Raw genomic sequence first — 18,071 nt, forward strand, 5'->3', positions numbered from 1 at the left:
GGAGGGCTGTGGGCTCAGGACAGGTTTTAGGGATTCATCCTGGATTCATCCTGCCTCCCTGTTCCCCCTCCAATCATTTCTTCAGCAAACACACTTTAGATCAACCCCGCAAAGGGCTCCGCGGGGAGGCGGGCTCGCACATCTCCAGCCGCGGGGAGCTCACGCCCCAGCCTCTGGGGTGGAGTGAGCCCCAAGAGGTGAAAAGGAAAGCTGCGGTGGGACCTTGGGCCGCAGAGGTGAGGGGGCGGGGTCGAGAAGGGAAGAAGGGAGCGGTGGGCGGGGTGAACTTCTACTGGGCCACTGAGAAGTTCAGCCGGTTTGGAGAAGGGGGCCTGGCGGGAGGTAAGGCCAGGAGGAGGAGGAGGCAGGAAGGAGCCAGACCTGGGTGGGGGCTCACGCTCAGATGAAACTTTCCACCTGCTCGCAGCCCAGAAGAGCTAAGAGGTCGGAGGCTGGGCCGTCGCTTGGGGTGAGTGTTGGGGGCCCCTGAGGCGGAGGGGAGGGGAGGACAGGATCGGGGTTCCAGGGAAACCCCGACAGGTCCCTGGGGTCGGGTCTCGGCCGCGTCTACCCCCAAGATGCCGGGAGATCCTGGAGCGGCGGGTCTCAGAAACCCCGTTGCCCTCGCCCATCGGCAATAGTAGTTGCCAGCATTTCCAAGGCGGGCTCGAGCCCGGCATAGAAGGAAGTCGCTCCCGGTACCGTCCGGTCGCTGCGACGGACGTCTCTGGACCCCTGCCTCTACGCCACTACGCCCGCCTCTTAGGCTAGGGCGGAATCAAGATGGAGAAGTGGAGGGTGCTGTCTGCTCTCCGGCCGTTACTGTTACTGCTGTTCGCGTGGAGTTGGTTAGCGCGCTGACTGGGAAGATCCGGCAGAAACAGCACCCTGGTCTCCTCAGGTTGGCTTCTGTATTGAATCCAGGGGACCACTACTGACCCCCAGTCTTGCCGGGTGCTGGGCCAACGTTCATACCTGGGGACCTCACAGCTCATGGCTTCCCCTGGGGTTCAGTTTCGCCCCCTGTTCAGCCGTGGTAGGGCTGTGTGGCTCCGTCAGCGTGCTCCTGGATTTTGAACATGCCTCAGTTTCCCTTCCCTGACTAGTACAGTGACCCAGCTTCCAGGAGGGTGCCTGAGATGTTCAGCCGGTGGAAGCTTTTATGGGGGGGGGGGACCTCAAGTAAGTGACTTTGGGTCTCTGAGCTCCTGTTTCCCTCTGGGTCAAGGGGGACTTGTACCCGACTGTCTGTGCCTCTTAGTGGGTGCACAGGGAAGGACAGCTGTCACCATAACTATATTAATAATCATCATTATTGTATCACCAGCCACCATTCCAGGTTCCTGACCAACTTTCCCTCTGGGTCAGAGTTTTTGTTTTTTTTCCCCATGGTCACTTTTCAGATGGGGAAACTGAGCTCCCCCACTGCCCCACCCCACCAGAGCCTCCCGTAGTCCAGATCTGGGCCCAGGGGGAGCTGCCCAGATTTGGGGCTAAATCTGGGACTACAACTTTCTTCCACAGCCCTGTTGGTTCCTAAGGCGGTCATCCTGCCAGGCAGGGCTGAGGAGTCTAGAGAAAGAGGGGTGGACCCTGGGACAGGCAGCTGGTTCCCCATTTGACCCAGGTGATCAGGTTATGTTTGTTCATCCCCACCCACCCCTACACCTAGGGTGTGGTGATTCCTGCCAGGTACTGGGTATGGGAGGACCAAGAAGGGGCCTTGGAGCATGAACTTCAAGGAGCTCGAGGATTTCAGACAGGTTTCTTTGACCCAGGAACCCAGGGGCAGGACTGGTCGGCCCTAAGGAAGGAGGAAAGATGTCAACTGGGCGGTTTCTCTTCTAGCCATTGCCTCTAAGGGCCCAGAGTGGGGCAGCAACTTGTCCCCACCCCCATGGTGAGAGGAGACCCATTGTGGTCCTTCCTCCTGCTGAAAGCCTGGCTCGGCTTGATTGCTTCCTCCCCATGATGAGGAGTTCACTACCAATATAGCAAACTGAAGGAAGCCCCCCCTTACCACCACCAGGTGGTGGTTAAAGGCAGAGATTGGGCTCCCATTTGACCTCCTTGAATAAGTTCCTTGGATGAGCTCTCTGTGCCTCAGTTTCCCTATCCATAAAAAAAAAAAAGAGGCTAACAAAGCTCAGGTGTGATGGGTAGAGGAGCAGCTGGCCGAAAGACCACACACAGGACTGCCGGGTTAACTTTAATCCTGATGAGTCAGCTCATTCGTGGTGTTTATCTTTACAAGAAAGAAATAATGTAAAGGGGCAGGGGCCCAGCACAAGGCCTGGAGGAGGGCTCCAAGCAGTGTGAAGGTGTGGGGGTCTTTCAGGCGTCCCCACAGACAGAGCCCAGGAGACATCAGTTTCTCCAGCTGGGAAATGAGTCCAGATATGCCCTTTGGAGGCTCAGCAAAGGCTGGGTCTGGTATTTAGTTAGGGGCTTCCGTCGGGCCCCAGATCCCCACCTGGACCCATCCCAGGTACCGTGAGCAGTTTCTGAGGAGGTGGGCTCCATGGGGTCAGTTCCTTCAAATGAGTTAAACTTGATGAGCCCTGGGAACTAGAAACAGAAGTCAAAGGTCTAAAGGCCATGTATCACCCCATTCTAACCCCACCCCACCTTCTTCCTCAACCCTGGAGGCCCCAGGGCCTAGCTTTGCATAAAATCAGCTTGTGCCTTCAGCTCAGGTCATGATCCCAGGGTTCTGGGATTGAGCCCCACATGGGGCTCTCTGCTCAGCGGGAAGCCTGCTTCACCCTCTCCCACTCCTCCTGCTTGTGTTCCCTCTCTCGCTGTCTCTCTCTCTCTGTCAAAAAATAAAATCTTAAAAAAAAAAAAAAAAAAAGAAACAGCTTGCTCACCCCAGGGTCTAGCCAGAAGGAATTATCTTGACTGGGCTTTTTCCGTTTCTCTCTCTCTCTTTTTTTTCCCTTCCGTTTATAAAAGAAGCTTATGATCCTTGCCAAAAGAGACCAGTCCAACATTACTGGCAGGCATAGCTGGTACGAACAGGTGAGGGATCACCCTTGGGTCCAGCAGGTTGGGGTTCAAATCCTAGCAAGCGCTCTCAGCCTCAGTCGGCTGTGGGACCCATGTTGTGGGGCAGGGGGGCTCTGCCTTTCTGCACCCAGCTCACCCACCTGGTAACTGAAGACCAGCCCTGTCCACCAAGGCTCACTGAATCACAGGGCTTGTCTACAGGCCAGGGGTTCACACCCTCTTCTGCAGCACACCTTCTCCCCAAAACTGTCTTATTCACTGTCTCTCTGTCCCACCCCTGTTAGTACATCAGCTCCGGGAGCACAGGCCTTTCTTGCAGACATTCTAGGCTGTGTACCCAGAACCTAGACCAGGGCATGGCCCCCAGTAGAGTCTAGGCGCTCAGTGCTGACTCAGAGCGGTCATGAACATGCATGTGACAATGGTCACTGACATTGATGTTATTGTCACCGTTGGCATATTGTCCGTGTGTGCTTTGGAGAAAAGGCCAGCGTTTGGTCCTATGGCCTTTCTCAGGACTCAGGTTGTCATGTGCGCAAATGGGCTTCTCCAGTCACCCCCATCCCTCCCCTTGCCTTTTGGAGGTTCTAGAATGTTCCATGCTTGCCCCGTTCGAAATCCCAGCTGCGGGCTCTCGGGAAGTACAGAGCCAGGAAGACCACAGCGATGCTGATATTCAGCACCTGCTGGAAGAATCGGAGCTGGCCACTGACCGGCTTTGCATGAGGATGCTGTGGCCCAGAGCGGGCCTGCCACTTGTCCCAGGCCCGCCGATGGTCAGTAGGCAGGTCGGGGTCCCTCCTGGGAGCTGCAGCAGCGACCTCAAGGGCATCAGCTCGCAGTCTTCCCCGCTGCTGGGTCAAGGGACATGAGCCCTCGTTTTCGTGATTTCAAAACCGAGACCCAGGGCCCGGGCCCACTGGGGTCCCTGGAGCTGGAAGTGGGGTCGGGAGGGGTACGCGGGTGGGTCTGTGTCTAAGGGGCCAGGAGAATGACTGGGGACTCACCCTTCCGAGTCTCACTTCCTCATCTGGAAAATACGAGTGTCCTGCGGGATATCGCCTTGACTTGATGGGAGCCTCCACGTCCCGCGGGCAGGCCTGCCGTGGTCTCGTGCTAGCGCAGAGTGGGCGGGGCACATCCGGGCTCTGAGGGGTGCGCAGGTCGGGGACGCGCCAGGCCTTCGTTGTCAATGCGGGATATAGGCGGAAGATGTAGGATCCGAATCCTGTCGCTAATGAATTCTGTTGCGTGCTTGGCTCCTCTGTACCTCTAGTACCTCATTAATATTCAGTGAATCTGGGGCCCCTGGGGGCTCAGTCGGTTCAGCATCTGCCTTCGGCTCAGATTATGGTCCCGGGGTTCTGGGATCGAGCCCTGCACCGGGCTCCCTACTTGGCGGGGTATCTGCTTCTCCCTCTGCCCCTTCCCCCGCCCTTGCGTGTTCTCTCTCAAATAAAATCTTAAAAAAAAAAAAAAAAAAAACACAAAAAAAAACCCAGTGAATCCTTAATATTCAGTGCTGTGTGTTTGCAGGGAAGATGGATAGTCAGTGACAGTACGTTGGTGTCTTGGGGTGGTTTGGTGGCCTGTTCACCTTCACCGTGATGATGTTCGTTCATGCATCACAAATGTGCCTTTCCACTCCTCCCTGTTGCTGATAAACTATTTCGTGTACGTGCTGGGTGCCTCCTGCATATTTAGCCGGCCATTAACAGTATTTGCTGACGTCGGGCTTCTTGCTCATTAAATGCACGGTTTTCCAGTGGTGTGGTTGTTTGGCTCTTCAGGGCATGAGTACCTCTTGGTCCTGTATCAGCCGCACACACACATTTGCTAACTGACCGCGACTGAAGGGCCGGCATCCCGCGAGGCCCGCAGGGCCCCGGATGGGTTGTCGGCAGCTGTCATTGGCAGTGGGTTTGGGCTGAAATGAGGAACGAGGAAATCACTAATATGTGGGTCATCATTCGTAGGTTTCCCTTGTTCCACAAGCACCGGCAAGTGTCATATGGGGATGGGGACATGGCTGTAGGGGACAAGATCCTTGACCCCACCTCGGGGGCTCCAGGCCGGTGGGGGAGATAAACAGGAGGGAAGTGAGTGGATTTCCTGTGTGCAGTGGTGGTGAGAGCTGCAGAGAAAACCAAAGCCAAGCCAGAGTGTTTTAGGTGGGAGGTCAAGGCCCTTCTAAAAAGGCCCTGTGGTGGGGGGAGTACAGTCTGTTGAGCTGCTGACTGTGGCTTTTGGCTCTGCTTGTGATCTCAGGGTTGTGAGATTGAGCCCTGCATGGGCTCTGCACTCAGGGGAGAGTCTGCTTGAGATTCTGTCTCTCCCTCTCCCTTGGCCTCTGCCCCTCACATGCTCCCACGTATGCGTGCACATGCACTCTCTCTCAAACAAATAAGTAAATGCTGGGGGGGGGGGAATAAAAAAGCAATATTAGATTGAGCCTAAAGATCAAAGAGAATCAGGGAGAAGAGCAGGAGTCTGACAGGTGCAAAGGCCCTGTGGCAGGACTGAAAGAAGCTGAAAAGGCTGGAGTGGCTGGAGCAGACCAGCTGGGGCAGAGGTCATTGGGGGAGGGGAAGCAGGGGCTGAGAGTCCCACACCTGGCAGCCACAGCCCAGGGAGAGGCTCTTGGGTCTTGAACATCATGAAACAGATGGCTTTTATGTGTATGTTAGTGGAAGCAGGTGATGGCAAAATTGCACAGGTGTATGGAAAGCAAATAGGCAGGAACAGGATCAGCTGGTCTGGCAGTGAGGGTACCTTGGAGTCAGCCTGGTTGTCCCTGAACTATGACTCTGTCCACAGCTACTGTGTCTGATCTGGAGAGAGAAACATTGAGGAGACCTTGCCTCGTGCAAGCAATATAAGGAAGTATTTATCAAACCCCTGTTGGGCCTTCCTGGTTCCCTTGCCATTGTGTCCCCACAGCTCTGGCCTGGACACCACACCTGGGTCACCACTGCCCTGTAACATCCCAAGGGAAAGGCTCACAGGCTTCTCAGTCTGTTCCTCCTGGTCCTTCCTTCTCCATTGTCCCCCCGTCCCGGGGGCTTTAAACACCTATGACCACCTTCATTCTATTTCCTAAACCCACCTCCTTCCCTGCACCTCGCTGACCAGCTCCTGTCCAGGCCCCCAGATACTTCTGGCTGCTTTCCTGCCCCAGCCTCTGCACCTGCCCTGATTGTCCTTATCCACTCCGTGGCCACAGAGGGCTTCTTAAAAGCATACATCAATCTTTTCCCTCCCCTGCTCACGCACCTTCCATGGCTCCCGTTGCTTCTCTTGTGCAACATAAGAGGTTCTGGGCCTGCTCTAGTTCCTCCCCACCCAGTCCCCTGGCATGGACTCGCAACCCACATCCTCTCCCTCCTGTCCTCTTGCTGCAGCCACACTGGTCCCCTGTCTCTGCCTCCAGCCCCTTACATTTGTGGTCTGGCCCTTTGCAACTATGCTCTTCTGGGCCTTTGAACTTGTCGTGCCCTCTGCCTAGAATGCCCTTCCCCCAGTGCTCTGCTAATTCCTCACCATCCCTCAGGATGTCCCCAGGCTGGTCAGGTCCCCCCACTATGGACCGTTCCTTCTCAACAGTGTTTACCACATTACTATGAAACTAATCACTTCTTCCTGTATTGACGTTGTCAGGGAGGGGCTGATCTCATCATGCCTGTTCATAGATTCACTCGCCAGCATGCTCTGGGATGGCCCGGTGGCAGAATGTTGGTCGACCTGGGCCCCCGGTTTGTGTCCTTTGTGAGATGTGTAAGTGCATGGTTCCTTGTGACAGATTCTGGAAGGCTCTGAGTTCTGGTTGGGGAATCCCCCAGAAACTCCACACCATGGGAAGGATAGGATAGACAGACTGACGGACCCCACTCATTGGGGTCCTGGGTTCCAGTCTGCTTTATGCTGAGTCTCAGTAGCCCTGTCTGTAATCAGGGACTCTGGGGACACTGAAGGAGCCAGTATGATGAGCCAAGGTCACCGAGGGGTTGCCACATGGCCAGTGTGTGCTAAACCCTTTGACACACAACCCCGTGACCCCATGGTATGTGTGTGTGTGTGTTGGGGTCTCAGCACTCCCATGTCCTGATGAGGAACTAGACGGCAAAGGGGAAGTGACTGCTCAAGGTTTCAGGGCAAAGAGGAACCATTCATTCAGCAACAAATCTGACTTTTCCCATCCCTGCTCACATACCCTCTATGGCTTCCCCTGACCTCCAGGAGACAGTCCCACTTCTCAGTCTGGAGTTCAAGGTCTTTACTAGCCAGTCACTAGCCTCCGAAATCACCCCCTCTCCAAATTCTGCTTTTCATCAAAATAAACTACAGATGATCCCTTAGAATAGGCCTTGTTCGCTTTCCCTCCACGCCTTTGCATTTGCTCTTGCCTTGACCTGAACTCCTCTGCATCCGTCAAAGCCTCGGCTTCAGTATCCTAGTCCCTTCTTCTGGCCCAGCTCTGATCCCATGCGTGTCTGGATTGGTCTCCCCCAGATTGGGAGCTTCTGGGGGTCCAGGCCCAGGGTTGAGGATTTTCAGGTTCCCCAGACCTATTTGTAGAATGAATGAGTGAGTGGGTGAGTAGTTTCTTATTATGTGCGTTTTGGGAGAAGAGCTGCTGAGACCCTTCTCGGGACTGAAGGACCTGGAGACAAAGCAGGTTGTTTCTGTGGTGATGTGAGGCACCCCTGCGCCGCCCCCCTGAAACAACTCCCCATCTATGAATCAAAGCTGGTGATTTCCCCAGAGATATTCCAAACCCATAGACTTCACTGAGCGAGATGCCATTTGGGCTTCCGCAAATCTAGTCGTTCTGCCCAGTGAGAACTGGAGACGGTGGACAGTGGAATCTTAGATGCGGTCAGGGAATCAGACCCAAGCTGCGAGGAGCTTCTCATCAACTCCCTCGCCCAAGCAAAGACCCCAGAGTCACTTGCTCCTGCTCAGTTGCTTGGAGGAAATAATACCGAGAAGCTTCCCCTTCTTGGTGGAGCTGAGCCTCCAAGACCCTTCCCTTGCAGACAGTAAGAACCATAAGGACAGATCAGTGACTACCTAGGGCCTGGGCCGCAGCCCACAGAGACACCCAGCAAGATTTTACTTATTTATTTGCCAGAGGGAGAGAGAGAGAAAGAGAGTACAAGTACACACGCAGCGGGAGAAGCAGGCTCCCTGCTGAGCAGGCAGCCCAACATGGGACTCCATCCCAGGACCCTGAGATCATGAACTGAGCCAAAATCAGACACCCAACCGACTGAGCCACCCAGCGCCCTCCCAGAAGTTTTTTCTTATGCCTGTCCAGTGTGAGATTTTATGAGGATAGCAACATGACCTGCTTGAGGGTATAAGGGGTTATGAGTTAAGAAGGGCCTTGATGGACGGTAAAGGGATGGGGATCTTGGATGCATTAATAGAGGTCTAGTATAGGGAGGAGGAAAAGTGAACCTTTCTTCCCTGCCTCCAGCTTGAGCTCTCAGATGCAAATTAGGAACCTCAGGGGGTTTGGAGAGTAGAGTAGCAGAATCCCTCCATTTAATTTTTTTTTAGATTTATTTATTTATTAGAGAACACAGAGGAAGAGGAAGAAGCAGACTCCCTGCTGAGCAGGGAGCCTGATGTGGGGCTCCATCCCAGGGCCCTGGGATCATGACCTGAGCTGAAGACAAATGCTTAACCAACTGAGCCACCCGGGCACCCCAGAATCCCTCCATTTAGAAAAACCTGAGACCTGGGGAGAGAAAGTTAGGAATGCTGGTAGCCAACAAAGGGCAAGTGTTCCATATGCAAAGAGTTCTTATAAATAAACAAGAAAGGAAAATGCAAGAAAAAGAACATCCATTAATGGAACTAATTAAAACCAAATGGTGACCCCCAAGAGGTTCTTTTTTGCCCTGATACCCTGGTAAGAGTCATTCAGTCATTTCAGTTCTTCTCATACCTCCCCCTCCCCAAAGCCTGAGTTTGGCTGAGTTATAAATATTCGTATTTGCGGAAGTATCTTCCTTTGTTCTGAAACTCTTGTTTGGGCCTTACAAAACACATTTCCAATGAACTGGTCCTTGGCCACTTAAGTTTAATTTTCTATTTAATAGATGTTTAGGGATGCCTGGCTGGCTCAGTAGTTTGGGCATCTGCCTTCTGCTCCAATCATCATCTCAGGGTCCAGGGATCAAGTTCCACTTCGGGCTCCTTGCTCAGTGGGGAGCCTGCTTCTCCCTCTGCCTGCTTTGTGCTTCCCCTGCTTTGTGCTCTCTCTCCCTCTCTGGCAAATAAATAAATAAAATATTTAAAAATAATAATAGTTGTATGATAAATATTTAAATAATATACAAATAATGAGTCTCCTAAATACTTCATATGATGAATTTATACAAACCATATCAAGAGCTTTTGTTCGATCCTGATTTTTCTTTTCTCGTCTTCCCTTGTTTTGAGTTCTCTCTTCCGGATTTCTGTGTTGGTTTAGAGCAGGATATCTCAAGTTTGACTATGTTGACATTTGGGGCTGGATTATCCTAAGGTAGGGCTATCCTGTGTCATCTAGAATGTTAATTTAAGCAGCATCACTGGCCTTGTTAATGACATTAGCAGTACGATACCTCTACCCTACCCAAATCAGGACGGCCAAAAATGTCTCAGGACATTGCCAAGTATTTCCTGGAGGACAGAATCACCTGTTTGAAGATCCCGGATTTAGGCTCTAAACTGCAGATGGGGAGAAGGGTGAATCATTCTAAAATGTTACGGGTCCTGGGGCACCTGGGTGCCTCAGTAAGTTAAAGCCTTCAACTTCAGCTCAGGTCATGATCTAAGGATTGGGGCTCCGTGCTCCGTGGGGAGTCCGCTTGTCCCACTCCCTCTGCCTCTACCCCTGCCCATGTGTGCACACACCCGCACGCGCTCTCGCTCTTAAATAAATAAAATGTTTTAAATAAATAAATAAAAAGTTTACCGATCATTCGTGAGAGTGTTTCTTGCCCAGGAGTTCAGTTCTGAGGTATGCCATTGTTTTACGGGATCTATGAGTCTCCGGCCACAGGTGTGGCCCAAGAGAACACAGTGGCATTTTTAGTCTGATTTGTGGTGTACATCGTCTTTCTGTTATAGCTTGTGCGTGGTTTTCCTAACCTTGAAGCTCGGCGATCTGCCCGGTTTGCCCGGGAACACTCCTTTCCCTGGTGTCCGTCCTGGACTCGGTCCTCTCCTCAGCTCAGGAAAATACCCTTCAAGAATTCAGGGCGTTCTTATTGCATTCACAGTTTCACGCCAAGATTATTTGCATTTTAGGGTCTCCCAGACCTGTCCTCCAGCAGATGAAGCCCCAGGGCGGGCAGCTCAACCGGGATGTCCCAGGAACGAGACAGGCCCTATGCCTCCCGCATACAGGGTTCTGACACTGCTTAGTCTCTGCTGGCTCATTGCACCTGCTGTTCCCGCCCCTGGGACCTTTCACCCAGACCTCAGCCCTGAATGGCTCTTCTGTGCCATTCACATCCAGCTTAAATGTCATCCAGACCTCAAAATCCAACTGCCACCCATCTACATTTCCTCCTGTGGCTTTCGTCACCTTGTATCATTTCTTTACTTCTTTTTTTTTTTTTTTTTTGAAGATTTTATTTATTCATTTGACAGAGAGAGACACGGCGAGAGGGAACACAAGCAGGGGGAGTGGGAGAGGGAGAAGCAGGATTCCCGCTGAGCAAGGAGTCCGACGTGGGGCTCGATCCCAGGACCCTGGAATCATGACCCGAGCTGAAGGCAGACGCCCAATGACTGAGCCACCCAGGCGCCCCACCTCCTATCATTTCACTGAGGTTTTAATTAATGCTTGTTGCCTCTCCAGGGTGTGGCTTTCATAATGGAGACATTTAGGTATCCCTGGGTCCGCAGAAAACCAACATCCTTTCAGCAGTCCTCTGATGCACATTCGTGCCTCGGATGTGCCGAGCACGGTTCCGGGGCCCGGGGATAACCTGGTAAACGAGACATGTCGCAGGGAGCTCAAGTTCGGGTGGGGGAGATGAAGGTGAAACAAGACATGGTAAAAGTTTTTATCATGTATTTTAGGAGGGGAGAGGTGCTGTGGGAGGAAAAAAATGTAAAACAGGGTTGGGGATCAGGGAACTATTGTGTCCTGAGGACTCCCTCCTGTGAAAGAGACATTGGAGGAAAGACGAGAAGTGAGGGAGGGAACCATGCACACATCTGGGGAAGAGTATTCCAATCAGAGGGAAGAGCCTGTGCAAAAGGCCTGAGGCAGGATCATGCCCAGCGTGCTTGAGGCTAAAATCCCCACAACAGCACTCTTACATGGGGTTAATTCTCCCCGTCCACGTGGAGGCTCAGAGAGGTCAAACTTCTTTCCCAACGTCACACAGCGGTAGGATCTGAGCCCTGTCTCTGGAAGACAGCTCACTGGAGAGACTTGGCCAGGCAGTGTTCAGTGACAGCAGTGGGTGTGCTGGGGAAATGGCCTCATGGGTCCAGGAGGAAAGCCCTATTCCCACCTCTGGATGGAAATGGGAAGCCATTCTCTTCTTTGCTTCCAGGCAGTAGCTGGGTGGGGCTGCCTGGGGAGGAAAGAGCCTTCCAAAACCCACTGACCGCGTCACCTTTTCCAGGTGCCAGCGGGAAGAACAGAGAGACCCCAGAAGAGCACAGACCTCCCACGGCAGCCCGAGGTAAGCTTGAGCTGCACATATATGTTCCATAAATCCTTGTGGCATGCCCCCTCGGTGCCATATGCTGGCAGCTCCCTTCCTGCCTGCACAATCCTGGGAGCTGGAGATGGCTCAGATGCCCCCTTTCACACCCGAGGAAACCGAGGCCCAGGGTATGGAGGGCACACAGCCAGAAGGTGATGGAATTGGGATCGAAACCCAGGAACTGGGCTCTAGAGTCTGCACCTGTCTGGGTGAGTCAGTAAGTGTTTGAGAATGGCTAAGTCCTGCCTTGGGTCTAATCCACTACTCGCCTGTGCTAGAAAACAGACCTTCAGGCATAGGGCTGAGAAACAGTGCAGACACTGCCTCTCCAGACAAAAGGACATTAAGGGAATCCAGGGAAGCCCGGGAAAGGGACCCTGGAAGGCAGACCAAGGGCTCTGCCTGGATATGGGGAAGGAAAGCTTCTAGGAGGAGGTGACATTAGAGCTGGGGTTTTGAAGGATGAATACGAGTTTGCCAGAGAAAACCTTAATGAATTTACTTTTATTCATAAATTTTATTTGTTCAAACACTCCCTGCTTCCCCCATGTGTCTGCCTCCTGCTGGGCCATGCCAGGACCCTCAAGAAGCCCCCAGTCTTAGAAAGACAAAGCTAAATGCGCACACCCCCACAGGGATCAAGCCTGGGCCAGAGGGGTAGATGGAACTAGAGGTGCCAAACAGAACCAGTAGCATTCCTGAGGGGTTCAAGAGAATTTCCCAGAGAATGATCACTTAAGACTTTTTTTTTTTTTTGAAAGATTTTATCTATTTACTTGACAGAGAGAGAGATCACAAGCAGTGAAAACAGCAGGCAGAGAGAGAGGGGGAAGCAGGCTCCCCGCAGAGCAGAGAGCCTGAAGCAGGGCTCGATCCCAGGACCCTGAGATCATATGACCTGAGCCAAAGGTAGAGGCTTAACCCACTGAGCCACCCAGGTTCCCCTAAGATGGGTTTTAAAGCACAAATAGGAGTTTGGCAAGGAAGACAGCTCTGTTTGAAACCTGCGGGGCCTAAGGGATCTGTGGGGAGCCAGGGGCCATGCTCAGGTCACAGGGCCATCAAAAACAGGCACAAAGAGTGGATGATGGTTTGGATCAGCATTCCAGAAGCTTGGAGCTTCCTGGAAGGGCAGGGGGAAAAGGGAAGCAGGAAAGATCCAGTAGCAATCAGTGATAAAGGAGCAGTTCTTGGCCTCCTTGGGGGAGGCTCCCGGGCCATCTCAGAGGCAGGGACATGAAGAGAACCAGATTGAAAGGATGGATTCTGGGCACGTGGAGTCTGGGAGGCTCGCCTTGGCATCTCCATGCCTCAGTCCTCTCTGTAAGTACTTAATCCCCAGCAGGGCCTGGGCAACTGTCAGAGCCAACAAAGGGCTAAGCATGTTGGAAGAGGTTGAGGGGTGCGAGGAGGGCCAGACAGGCAGGGGGATTCATTTCAATCCTGCACAGACCTTAGCACCTAGGGGCTAGAGGCCAGGTGTTGGGGTCCGCCAGGAGCTCAGGGAAAGTGCTCGGCCCATCCCGGCTCTTCAGTGCCTGTTACACTCCTCGCAGGAACCACCCCAGCCGACCAGGATGAGGTGTCGCCGGTGCTGGGTGACCAGATTGGGCCTGGCTGTAGCCCTGAGCATCTTCACGCTCCTTGTCTTCCTCCTCTTCAGTCTGCACGCCTCGCCACCCACCTTCCAGAGCCTGGAGGAGCCCCCGGGCCACGCAGTGGCTCTGGCCTGGCCGGCTCCGCCTTCCCGCCCACCGCCCAACCCCTGCCTGCCCAACACCTCCGCCGCCGCCCTGCCGAGCTTCGCGGGGCTGCCGCAGCATGTGCGCTACTTCCTGCTGTATAAACACTGCCGCGAATTCCAGCTGCTGCAAGACGTGCGGCCAGACAAGTGCGCGCAGCCTGTCTTCCTGCTGCTGGTCATCAAGTCCTCGCCCAGAAATTACAAGCGCCGGGAGCTGGTGCGGCACACCTGGGGCCGCGAGCGCCTGGTGAAGGGCGTCCCGCTGCGCCTCATCTTCCTGGTGGGCACGGCCCCTCACGCCCTGGAGGCCCTCAAGGTCAACCGGCTGCTGGCGATGGAGGCGCGGGCTCACGGTGACATCCTGCAGTGGGACTTCCATGACTCCTTCTTCAACCTCACGCTCAAACAGGTGGGCCAGCGAGGAGCGTTGGGGGACGGTCCGCTGGTCAGGGCCACCCATCCTTCCCGCCCGCTCCCCATCACCTCCTCTGATGGGGCCCAGGGAACCAGACGTCCCCCCCCCCCCCGTCCCACCCCCCCCACCCCCCGCGTTGTCCTGGTGGTGGTCTGAAGTCTAACTTCAGACTGGGGTGGGGACAGGGGCGGGGGCGGGGTGGGTGGCGGGCAGGAAGAAAGAGCCTGAGGTTACAAGGCCAGCTTCCCGAGCCAGGACCTGGGTTTGAATTCAGACTCTGCCTCCTACTTGCTGTTTGCCTTTGATAATCATTCTCTCTGTGCTAGCTTCTTCCTGGTCAGGGAGGAAACGGCCGGCGTCTGAGGGCTTCCGGAGGGTTTTCAGGAGGTTATTTACAAGGCCCTGGAAGAGCTCCTGTAATCTGTGTGGGTGGAGGAGCAGTGGACAGGACCATTTTGTTTATTTTTTTTTTTTTAATTTTTAAATTTTTATTCATTTGACAGAGAGAGAGATCACAAGTAGGCAGAGAGGCAGGCAGAGAGAGAGGGAAGCAGGCTCACTGCTGAGCAGAGAGCCCGATGCGGGGCTGGATCCCAGGACCCTGAGATCATGACCTGAGCTGAAGGCAGAGGCTTAACCCACTGAGCCACCCAGGTGCCCCATGTTTATTTCTTATTCTCTGTCCCCTTAGGACCCCATCTGTGTAGGAGGTGGTCAGGAAAGACTTTTTTTTTTTTTTTTTAAGATTTTTATTTATTTGACAGAGATCACAAGTAAGCAGAGAGGCAGGCAGAGAGAGAGAGAGAGAGAGAGAGAGAGAAGCAGGCTCCCCACTGAGCAGAAAGCCCGATGTGGGGCTGGATCCCAGGACCCTGGGATCATGACCTGAGCTGAAGGCAGAGGCTTTAACCCACTGAGCCACCCAGACACCCAGGAAAGACCTTTTTTGATGGACAAGGACCCACAGGAAGTGGAGAGAATCCTACCCAGTGCACAGATAAGGAGTAAGAGGCTCCAGAGACCCACCCAGGCATTGGAGGGGGTGCTCAGGGCAGGGTCTCGCTCATCATAGTCACAGAAAAGTCTGGGCTCGAGACCTTAAGTTGCTACTTTCCTGTTGTGTGACCTTGTTCCCTGTGCTCTTTCTGGAGAGCCTCTATTTCCTCATCTGTAAATGAGGTTGATGACCACACCTGCCTCCTAAGCTTGCACGAGGGATTCAAGGCAGCGCAGGCATGGAGAACAGAGCTGGGCATGTGGCAAAAGTTATTACAGGGAAGTAGAAGCCAAGGCGGGTTGAGGGCTAGAACCTCTCAACATGACATGTTCTTCATGCAGAACACAAAAGCACCTAATCAATGTCTATTGGACAGGCATGAAATCCAGTACCTATGAAGTTATGACCCACAGGGGGTGCTGGGGAGATGACACAGGGAGGGGAGACACAGCCCCCACTCGGGGGAAGCCTAGAGTCCAGTGGGGAAGGTAGATGTTAAGTAACGATGACATGAGTAATTATTTAACAGCAGTGCTTGGCCAGGCAGCGTCCGAAGGAAATAACAATAAATGTAAATGGGACAATTTTCAAACACTTCTCGGTGCTTTACAGAGCATCATTTCCACAGATCCCCAACACCCCCCAGGGGCATGTCCTACGATGGAGTCTGTCTGGAAAGTTGAAAACTTTCCAGAGGCTTAGGGTGGCGCCTCAAACCCAGGCTGGCCTGACAGCAGTTGTGGGGGGAGAGCCTATCCTCATCTGGGCTTCCCGGGCTGCGGCAGCTCACAGGGACCCCAGGCCGATGGCCCCAGCCCTCCAGCTTGTATGCCCTGTCCACTTCGCCTACAGGTGCTCTTCCTACAATGGCAGGAGACTCGGTGCACCAATGCCAGCTTCATGCTCAATGGGGATGATGACGTCTTCGCACACACTGACAACATGGTGTCCTACCTGCAGGACCACGATCCTGACCACCACCTCTTTGTGGGGCAGCTGATCCGCAATGTGGGCCCCATCCGGGTTCCCTGGAGCAAGTACTATGTGCCAAAGGAGGTGACCCAGGAGGAGCACTACCCACCCTACTGTGGCGGGGGTGGCTTCCTACTGTCCCGTTTCACAGCCGCTGCCCTGCGCCGGGCTGCTGTCACACTGGACCTTTTCCCCATCGATGATGTCTTCCTGGGCATGTGCCTGCAGCAAGAGGGCCTGGAGCCCGCCTCCCACAGTGGGATCCGCACAGCCGGCATTTGGGCCCCCTCAGCCCACATGTCCTCCTTCGACCCCTGCCTCTACCGGGAACTGCTGCTTGTTCATCGCTTCTTGCCATATGAGATGCTGCTCATGTGGGATGCGCTGAGCCAGCCCAACCTCGCCTGCGGCAAGAAGTTACAGATCTACTAGGTGGTGTCAGGGCCCCCTAGCCTCTAGGCTCTGATCTCCACCCCCATGGAAAGGGGCAGCATCTTCCTCCCTGGCAGGGGAAATCTTCATTCCTCTAAGCAGGTCAGGCATAGGGGAGTGCCAGGAAGGGTTTGATGAGTGCCTAGTCTAGCTGGCAAACTCCTAGATATCTTTCCAAACCCACGTGGTACTTGAACCCATGCTTCATCATCCTCCCTAGGCTCTCTGCTGAATGGACCGTCTCTTTCTGTGGGAGCTAATTGCAGAAGCCCCTCTCCTAGGGTTCTGGGTTGCTGCTCCTGCATCGACCCCATCTGAGTCAAGGTCACATTTCCCAGCTCTGACCTTGATCACAGGCTGGACCTTAAAGGCTGACCAGCCCCTCCTTGGTCATACACCTTGAGTGATTTAGTAGTATGTGAGTTCCAGCCATGGTTCAAGGTCAGTGGCAGAACTCCTAGTTGAAGTGAACTTAGGAAAGGAGTTTTGTTCTCAGCCTCTCCATGGTCTCCATCCACCCGAGATGGCGAAAGCGGTCAGAGAAGCCATGAGTGGGACCGCCCCATCCCTGCCTGTGATATCCAGTGCTCTGATGGCTGACGCATTGGGTAGAGGAGGGAAGAAGCTGTCTGACTCAAGCAAAACCAGCTCCAAGTTTCTGGGAGTCCCTAACAGGGCCCTGCCCACCCCATTTATGCTCCCCAAGAATTCAGGGAATGTTGTGGGGCCAAAGGGTCTTCACTGGGCCCAAGGTCAGCACACACACTCACCCCAGTGCTCAGAGAAGGGAGAGATTCTGGTCCTTGGGTGTCTCTGAGCTCTAGGGACCCAGGACCAGCCCTTACCTCAGTAAGCCTTTCAGATTGGGGAGATCCAAGCAAAATGGTGACCACCCCCCCCCCCAAAACCCTGCTGGCTCTGGGTGGATGTCTGGGGCCTGGGCTTCCGAGGCATTGGAGTAGTGCTTGGGACGTGGGGATGGGGTGACCCCAGACAGCAGAATGATCGCTGGGAAGTGGGTACTCAGGGAATAAAACGTTTTGTGAAGACCTAAGGTTCTTTTTTTTTTTTTAAAGATTTTATTTATTTATTTGACAGACACAACGGGAGGGGGAGCAGAAGCAAAGTGAGTGGGAGAGGGAGAAGCAGGCTTCCCACTGAGCAGGGAGCCCCATGCGGGGCTCGATCTTGGGACCCTGGGATCATGACTTGAGCCGAAGGCAGACGCTTAACTGACTGAGCCACCCAGGCGCCCCTCTTTTCTTTTTTTTAAGTGATCTATAAGTTTTAATCCAGACCAGTCTCTAATCAGTAACTAAGCCTCATTTCCAGTAGAAACTATGCGCCAATAAAAATGGCATGGGTGAAGTAGGGGCTGCAGGGATTTCTATTGGACAGATCTGCCATCATCCTGCCCCAGCTCACACACCCTCCATGGTTCCCTGTCACCCTCAGATCATGTCCCACCAAGACCTGGTCTCACTGCCAGCTTGGCAGCATGCTCAGGAGAGAGAGGTACAGGGGTGGGACTGCTGCGGGCCGTGAGAGACAGTGGACCTGCTTTGGCCTCCTGCTTCCAGCAAGGCTCCTTCCAAACACCACCAGCCTCCCCTTCTTCACCAGACTCCTGTCCCACTAGGACTGTGGCTTTACTATCTTCTGTCCCACCTCCTTTCCCTTCTGTAAGTATTTATTGTGTACGTCCTGTATGCTATACCCCTTGCCCTATACTCCTGCTCCCAGCCCCACTGGGATGGCAGATATCCACCTTACAGTGAGAAA

The 18,071-nt window shown here is 53.8% G+C and overlaps 1 protein-coding gene across 1 annotated transcript; it reads left to right on the top strand.

Annotated features, from left to right (window-relative positions):
* The first annotated feature begins 333 nt into the window (after window positions 1-333).
* Window positions 334-17,312, top strand: LOC111144118 (UDP-GlcNAc:betaGal beta-1,3-N-acetylglucosaminyltransferase 3). The gene is made up of 4 exons (XM_022498267.1): window positions 334-469; window positions 11,646-11,705; window positions 13,286-13,882; window positions 15,738-17,312. The coding sequence occupies exons 1-4, from the start codon at window positions 404-406 to the stop codon at window positions 16,287-16,289; spliced, it is 1,275 nt and encodes a 424-aa protein (XP_022353975.1). The 5' UTR covers window positions 334-403; the 3' UTR covers window positions 16,290-17,312.
* Window positions 17,313-18,071: the final 759 nt, after the last annotated feature.

The sequence above is a fragment of the Enhydra lutris genome, unplaced genomic scaffold, assembly GCF_002288905.1.
Source record: "Enhydra lutris kenyoni isolate GAN:26980312 unplaced genomic scaffold, ASM228890v2 scaffoldscaffold10, whole genome shotgun sequence".
Classification (NCBI taxonomy): Eukaryota; Metazoa; Chordata; class Mammalia; order Carnivora; family Mustelidae; genus Enhydra; species Enhydra lutris.